Consider the following 7,962-nt stretch of genomic DNA (forward strand, 5'->3'; position numbering starts at 1 on the left):
TCTTTATATATATATATATCTATTTATTTCGGCTTGCTTTGAATTATTAATCTAAGCAGATAATTATAATGCGAGTTTCCAAACGACAAAGCAGGTAAGACTCGAGGACAAAATTCTTTCACCAACGTTAGAAAATTTACAGCAAGTTTGAAGATTTGGGTTCCTGTCTCTCTGTTCTACAAACAGTAAGAGCGTTGACGACCTCACATTCTCTATAAATCTAAAGGGGTCATCATCGCTCAATGCTCGAGAGAGGTATTTTCCAGCATCTATCTAATAAGCAATTGGATTCACAGTTTCAGGATATCATCTCCATGCAGAGGAGGTTGCCATTGCTCTGTTTTTCCAGCCAAGGTTGAGAGCTCCTTCCGCTTCTAGGAGTCTGTAGTTCTCGTTGTAGTCCCTCAACAAATTCTTGACGGCTCCAGTTACAGAGGAGCTCATTGGATATTGAGTAAAGCCAGCCATTTTCATTCTCATCATCCACTTCCCATGGAGTTCATGACGTTCTACTCTTTCAAATCCCTCACATGCTACCATGTTCACTATGTCTCGGGCAACACAGTGCTGCTCTGCCCTGATTCGTTGCTTGTCGTCTCTCGAACGAGCTACGTCTATTGACTCGAACATAGCAGTATAATAGTCCAGCGTCTCTATAAAACGTAAAAAGAACGGGGATGTGTTGGTGTTGGATTCCTGCTCAACAATAGTTACTATCTTTGGTGATAGACTCTTAACCAGCCTTAGAAGACGATCTCGATGGTTCTGTGTGCTCACGCTCTCATCTGGCATGTGGTGCAAGGCATATGGAAAATTTACAGCCAAGGCTTCTCCAGGTCGTATTCTAAGATCACTGCGCTCGACCTTGCAACCAGACATTGCAGCAGCATGAAATTGGAAGGGAATTCCTTTAGACTGAGCCAGTTGAGCTAGCTTCTGTCCCACAATTTGAAGTCCCCCTCCTCGAGCATGAGCTGATTGGGAATCATCCACACCCGTAATGTGAAGAAGAACTGGGGGTCCACCAGGCCGATTGGCAAGATCCTCAATGAGAGGTATATACTGACTACCCTGTGCAATTTGAAAATCAATGATGTGGATCACGGGTTCATTTACCATAGCCTCCCAAATGAAAGCATTTGCAGATGTGTAAGCAAATTTGAAGTATGGGCATATCTGGAATAGAATAGACATATAGGACATAAGTTCAGAGCTTGACGGCTCTTCGCACTTTAGGGCCTTGTATATTGCACTTCCAGATCGCTCCAACCTCGCTCTAAGCCCTTCCAACAAGTAAGCTCCCAACCTCTGGGCTGGATCACCAGAGACCGAAACCATTTGCCCCAAAACATCCATAAATGATGTCGCCGCATTTAAATCAGCCTCATGAATTGCTTGAGCACACCGGATAAGTGTGTCCCGAAGACTTAGTTTAGGAATTGTTTCGATCATTTGATTCCAGTTCCACCTTGCCATTGAAGCATCTCGGTTCTCCCCACCCCTGAAAGAACAGTAGCAGCTATCCACAATATCAGTTTCTGGTCCCAACAAAGAAATCTCTAATTCCTTCAGCTTGTGCTTCAATTCATAATCATCATCAGTTACCGAGCATCCACTTTGCGGCGATCCACATGTGTTGTCAAAGGAATGATGTTGATCAGAAGAGCAAGTTTGAGACCCTTGAGGTGAGAAGGGGCTCCTGGAAGACAGAACACTAACAGCAGAAGGGGAATTACAGGCGCTCAGATAAGCAGTAGCCGGGAACGATTCGAGAGTGAAGAACTGATCCTTATAGGAAGAAGAAATAACACTGTTTCCCTGACTGCTTGCATCGGGAGAGGCATTGTTTTCCAAGACGTGGAAATGAGATAAATAGAAAGAATCCATCCCTTGCACAGACTGGTGATACATCTCATGGATCACAGATGAAGACTGACGATTCGGAGCTGCTTGCATCTAGTAAGAAATGAGCCCACGGCCGGAAGATCTTCGCCACTAGCGGTTGGTATTATAAGTTTTTATGAGCTTCTAGTCAGATATTTTAGGTCTAAGAAACCTTTAAAGATCAGTTGTTAAAACATATTGCTTTCTTTATGGTAAGACGTCGAATCGCAGAATCCCCAAAATCTGCAGAGAACAGATAAAAACTCAATACTGCAGGTTTCAAATTGATAAGATGCTTAAAACAAATTACATCTTACACAATCAAAGATGCATGAATACAAAATACTGGGTAAAAAAACTCAAGTTCTCAGAACAAGTTCTTCAAATTGAGCCACAATACAAAATTCGGTGCATATATTAGAGGATCTAAACTAGAGAAAAGTAATGAAATACTAAAAACAGATAGAAGATAGAATCTCTCTTTCATTTCAACTACCACACAGCGAACAATCACAAAGATATTTGGATAATCGTTGCAAGATTTTTCACTCGAATAACTAGTTCTTCACATAATAGACAATGATCATACCAAAAAAAACATACGCTTAATTCTCCAAGAAATTGCCACAGCTCAAACGAAAACTAAACAAGGGAATGGAAACAAAAATAACTTGTTAAGCTGGTTCTGTAAATTAGAAGAAAACCAAAAAATTGATTTCGTGATTTCAGTTTCACGAACTCAAAAAGGCTAAAAATACTCATCAATTGGTGGTACCTTGAAACTACCACGTTCTAATAAAATCAAAAAATGATGAACAAATGAGAAAAAAACTCGGAAAAGGAAGAAAGCAAACACATGACGCGTTTTCAATAAACTCCAGAACGCAACGAACGCAGTAAATTTACAAATCCAAGAGGAAAAGAAGAAGAGTTCATCCACTTTCGACACCAAAGACGAATAAGAAGAAGAAGATCTTAATCAGAAACAGCTCACCGTACACCAAATTAGAAGTCAAACTCACAAATCAACACCAACCCCAAACATTTATCCATATTCATCAAACAAATAAAACAAACTCCGAGCTGAAAGTGATGGCGACGGCCAGAATCTCCCGACGGCCGCCCAGCAAACAGTAAAAAAGGTTGAAAACAGAAGAATTCCAAGACAGAAGAAAAACAATTGTGTATGTACCTTGATCGAAGAGGGCTCACAAACACAAAACGCTTGTTGTGCAAGTTATGCAAACCGAAGTCATAAGAACATGTGGCGAAAGCAATGACAACTAAACAAACCCGCCGAGTCCCGTCGGCCTTTTAAATGGCGGTTCATCAAGCCTACCCTTACCGTACTAACGTAATTACGAAATTGCCCTTGCTTAGATAGAAATATTTCCTTCTTCGGCTTTGTTGCCACTGGAGGAATCAATGCTCCTCCCATCCTTATTTCAACGGACAAAATTCAACATTTATTTTTACAAATAAAAAGATAATTAATTATAATTATATTATTTATTTATTTTAATTCACTCCCATAATTAATTCTCGACACTCTGTAGTTTCCTGTTTATTATTATTTTTTTTAATAACTATTTCAACGACCTCATGTTCCCCTCCCACGTGGCTCCTTTATGATTTTTCCCACCAAATTGTAGTGAATTTTAATATTTGATTTTTTTTGTTTGACAACATGTGCATAAATTATGGATAAGATATAAGTAATATTATTATAATTTTGTTGAGTTTGTTTTTTTATTGGAGGGACTATTTCAACCAAAAAATAATAATAATAATAAATAATTACAATTTATAATAATGTTATTACGTAAGTATGACTTATAGTTGATGTCATCAAAAACTATTCGCAGATGATTTTCGAATAATTCGATATGAGATAGTCCTACAGTTTAGACAGCTCATATTATTATTATTATTATTTTATTTTATAAATTTTATTTTATTATTATGCACTGCCTAAATTTTGTCACGTATTAAACTCTTTCACAAAGTTGAGATATGTAGTTTGGTCAAAGAAAAAAAAGTTAGAATGGAAAGAAAAATGGGGGAAGGTAGTTTGGTCAGAGGTTGGAATTCAAGTGTGTGCTGATTTCATAAAGTTGGAGATATGTTAATTGTACTAACCATTTGTGAAATGTACCTTCATTCTCAACTAACCTTTGTTTAATTATTTATTTTTATAATATATCATGTTGAAGGGATAGTGACTTGTATTGATACCATTCAAATTAATACAACCATAGTTTAATTTGAATTATTAAACTGGTAGACTTTGGGTTTTAAATGTTTATTGTTTTGGTGGTGGTCTTCAATCAAAGATTTTAAAAACCGCGACTTTACTAAATAAAGCTCATGAAGTTTGAATATGGTCTTCAAAAGCCTTGCTTTCCATTCCATTTAATTGTTGACTTGGACTCCAATTAGTGGGCAGTTTATAGGCCGGGCAGTGCCAAGGGCAGGTCAGAATTGAGATTATTTGGTATGGTTAACTTAAAAAATTATTATGTCCTGTATTTTTTTAATATTTATGCAACATTTTATTTTATTTGATGGATTAAGGAAAAATATGTAGAAACTCAAGTCCACGGTTCGTAAATATTGTTATATTTGAGTTTTTTTTTAAAAGATGAAACCCGTTTGCTACAATTTTTTTTTCATACTTTTGTAAAAAAAATGTATATTTTCAAAGTCTAGCATACTCGCTGACACTCTTTATTTCTCCAATTGATGTGAGACCCCCCAATTCACTTTTCTAGCGTCGTTGTTGACATATCGCCTTGTGTCCACCACCTTTTGGGGCTCGGCCTCCTTATTTGCACATCTCTGATACCATTCCAACTCTTATACATACAAACTCTTGAAAAGAATGTTTCGCTCTTCTCCCAATCCACCTCCTTTTGCGGCCCAACATCTTTACTGGTACACCGTCCAGTATCTGGCTCTGTATCTTTTTGTAACTTTTCAACCCTACCGCTAGCGGTAATTGTTTCTTTTGACTTTTTTTTTTTTTTTGACTTTTTCTCCTCTAACCAAATCATCTCACGATGCGTTTACAAAAATACAATATTCTACGTTTATGGGAATTGGAGAAAACAAGGAATAATTTCCAAATCGGGAAGGAGAAACAAGAATTAGAGTCGTCCGATCCAACTGAATGCAATGCAAAACGACAGCGTATAAAGGATATGAGTCGTGAACTGACGGCGGAGAGGAAGACGATGCAAAACGACAGCGTATAAAGGATATGAGTCGTGAACTGACGGCGGAGAGGAAGACGATGCAAAACGACAGCGTATAAAGGATATGAGTCGTGAACTGACGGCGGAGAGGAAGACGATGCAAAACGACAGCGTATAAAGGATATGAGTCGTGAACTGACGGCGGAGAGGAAGACGATGCAAAACGACAGCGTATAAAGGATATGAGTCGTGAACTGACGGCGGAGAGGAAGACGATGCAAAACGACAGCGTATAAAGGATATGAGTCGTGAACTGACGGCGGAGAGGAAGATGATGCAAAACGACAGCGTATAAAGGATATGAGTGGTGAACTGACGGCGGAGAGGAAGATGATGCAAAACGACAGCGTATAAAGGATGAGTCGTGAATTGACGGCGGAGAGGAAGATGAGTGGAAGCGACAAAACCAGGGGCTTGACGCGGTTTCATAGAATGGCAATTTCGAAATTAAGTAACAAATTAGGGCGTTTAGTTAAAAACCTCTCCTCCCAAGAAACGTATACGCGCCTAGGGATCTGCAAAGAAGCAGCATGCAATTTCGTTTTTATATCCATCCTTTTTAATTAGTGACATGGCATTTTCGAAGGTTCAAACCCAATTCCGCGGAGCAGCGATCCGGTGGTGCACGGTGTAGGTTAATACAAAAAAAATTATAATTTTCAAAATAAATTTCTATTTAGAAATTTAAAGAGAAAAAGAAAATGGTTGTTTCGGTCCAATCATGGCTATGGAATTTTCTTTAATTAGCAAATTAAAAAAGTAATTTAAAATGACGTGGCATACACTGCAACCGCCAAAAGAAAAAGAAAATAAAAAGATTAAAAGTAAGATTAATTTGGGAGGGGTCCAATTTAATGTAGTTCGTCAGGGTGAGAATATGAGAGTGCTTTTCTTAACTTGCAAACGTGTGTGGAATTATCTTTTGCTTTTGTTTGTTTCACACAAAAACAAAACAAAACAAAACAAAAAGCACATAAATGGACGAGTCTGGATAATGCATTAAATTGGTAATTATTACGTGGCACAATTTTAAAAAATATAATAATACATATTTATTTACAAATTTACAAATAAGAACCAAGATGAGATTTTAATTTACAAATTTAAAAATTTACAAATAGTAATCTAAATATTTAAGTTAGAATTTGGTTATGAGACGCGTTCCAAAATTACTTTATTTTTGTAAATTAATAAAAAAAAAAAGAAAAAAAAGAATCAAGATATGCTCAAACCTCTTTTTAAAAAGGAAAAATAGTTTACTTTTTATTTAATTGCTTTCACATATGACCCTTTTTAGGTTAATGCGTAACTGCAATCCCTTTCAAAATAATTGCTCGCGTTTTGTAAGAAAATAATTAATTAAATGAAAAAAAAATTAAAATATTTATTTATGTTAACTTGCAATTGAAATGCTTGAATTTGATTCGGGTAGTCCAATAGGAAGGACCCGTACCGAAACTTCGATCAAAGCCCAAAAAAATTGAATGGGCTTTGAAGATCATGGCCCAATTTAGAAGGATTTGATGGCAAGGCCCAAACATATTGCACTGGCGGTATGGGCCGTGGCCCAAACATATGTTTATTTTTATTTTATTTTTTAGTAATAATAATAAATTAAAAATTTTGAACACAAATTTGAAACAAAAAAGTTGATTTAGGTGTTGATATATGTTAAAATTTGGCTGGCTTTGTTTGTCTGTTGGAATGTACAAATCCAAATAAAGAACAAAGTGTTTGGACAGATTTGGTCGGTTGTGTAGCTACTGAACTTACCACTTGTCATTATATATATTTTTGTATGATTTGGTGTGACACCATTAACTTCAAATAAAATTGGAAAGGATAACCATCTACCTCTTTATTTTAATTATTCATTCTGTTACTTTTTCTATAATATATTGTACCTTAGTTTATACGATTTACACAATATTTCAGATCATGTATTAACCTGAATATAATTTAATGTAACCTAAGCTTAACATTTTTCTAATAAACATGTTTATAACAAAAAGTTAGTGTATCTTACGTATTTTCTTTTAAAGTGCTTCTCAAATGATTAATTCTTTTTTTTTTTAATATTTCATTTTATTTAAAACTAATTTTTTAAAAAGCTGCAATAAAGAATGGTCCATATTTTGTACAGACAAGCATGTGTGAGTATATGAACTACTTTATATTGTGCAGCTATTAATATCTCATTAAATCAGTTTGTTTTTTTTTTTTTAATTTTAATTTTGTGTCGAATAAATATAATAATTTACTAGCTAACGTACTAAATAAATAGCATTTGGAGACTAATTATACATTTTTAAAATTAAAAAAAAAATTGGAAGAGGGTTTGAAAACACAATTATTTCCGAAAATGCCATACAGCAAAGGAATATGAATGGGGTTTGAATTGGAGTCAAATTATGGAGAGAAAACCAGCGAAAAAGAGTACTCTAAAGGGAACTTTACGCAAAGCTGATTAAAACTTTGAATTGACAACTGAAACTCAAGTAATTGAAAAAGAAAAAGAAAACCCCAACAATAATGGTCCACCCTCTCTGCAAAAATAAATGATTATTATTTAATTAAAGGATTAAAAAAAGAATTATAATTAAGAAAAATACCCAGTTGAGATTTAAGAGTATCCCTTATATAGTAAGAGTGGTTGAGTGGCACTTACATAGAACCATCCTTAATTAGGGGATGCTGTTGGTGTGTGGATTTATGATATAATAATATCCTTGATTAAGATAATAATTAATGAATGGTGTAACGCCCAATACAAATGGATATAGTAAAAAAAAAAAAAAAAAAAAAAAAAAAAAAAAAAAAAAAC

The 7,962-nt window shown here is 35.3% G+C and overlaps 1 protein-coding gene across 3 annotated transcripts; it reads right to left on the reverse strand.

The window, feature by feature from the left end:
- Positions 1 to 92: 92 nt before the first annotated feature.
- LOC111433769 (scarecrow-like protein 13) lies at positions 93 to 3,183 on the reverse strand. 3 transcript variants are annotated; one of them, XM_023070969.1, is made up of 2 exons: positions 3,077 to 3,183; positions 93 to 2,127 (listed from the first exon to the last, which is right to left on the reverse strand). In XM_023070969.1, the coding sequence occupies exon 2, from the start codon at positions 1,954 to 1,956 to the stop codon at positions 307 to 309; it is 1,650 nt and encodes a 549-aa protein (XP_022926737.1). In that variant the 5' UTR covers positions 1,957 to 2,127; positions 3,077 to 3,183; the 3' UTR covers positions 93 to 306. The 3 variants fall into 3 exon arrangements, with proteins under 3 accessions (XP_022926737.1, XP_022926738.1, XP_022926739.1); XM_023070970.1 differs by lacking the exon at positions 3,077 to 3,183 and adding an exon at positions 2,879 to 3,065; XM_023070971.1 differs by lacking the exon at positions 3,077 to 3,183 and adding an exon at positions 2,660 to 2,872.
- Positions 3,184 to 7,962: the final 4,779 nt, after the last annotated feature.

Source organism: Cucurbita moschata, unplaced genomic scaffold (genome assembly GCF_002738365.1).
Source record: "Cucurbita moschata cultivar Rifu unplaced genomic scaffold, Cmos_1.0 Cmo_Scf00043, whole genome shotgun sequence".
Lineage (NCBI taxonomy): Eukaryota > Viridiplantae > Streptophyta > Magnoliopsida > Cucurbitales > Cucurbitaceae > Cucurbita > Cucurbita moschata.

Coding starts and splice junctions, on each gene's coding strand:
- LOC111433769 (XM_023070969.1), bottom strand. CDS start 1,956: ATGCAAGCAGCTCCGAATCGTCAGTCTTCATCTGTGATCCATGAGATG.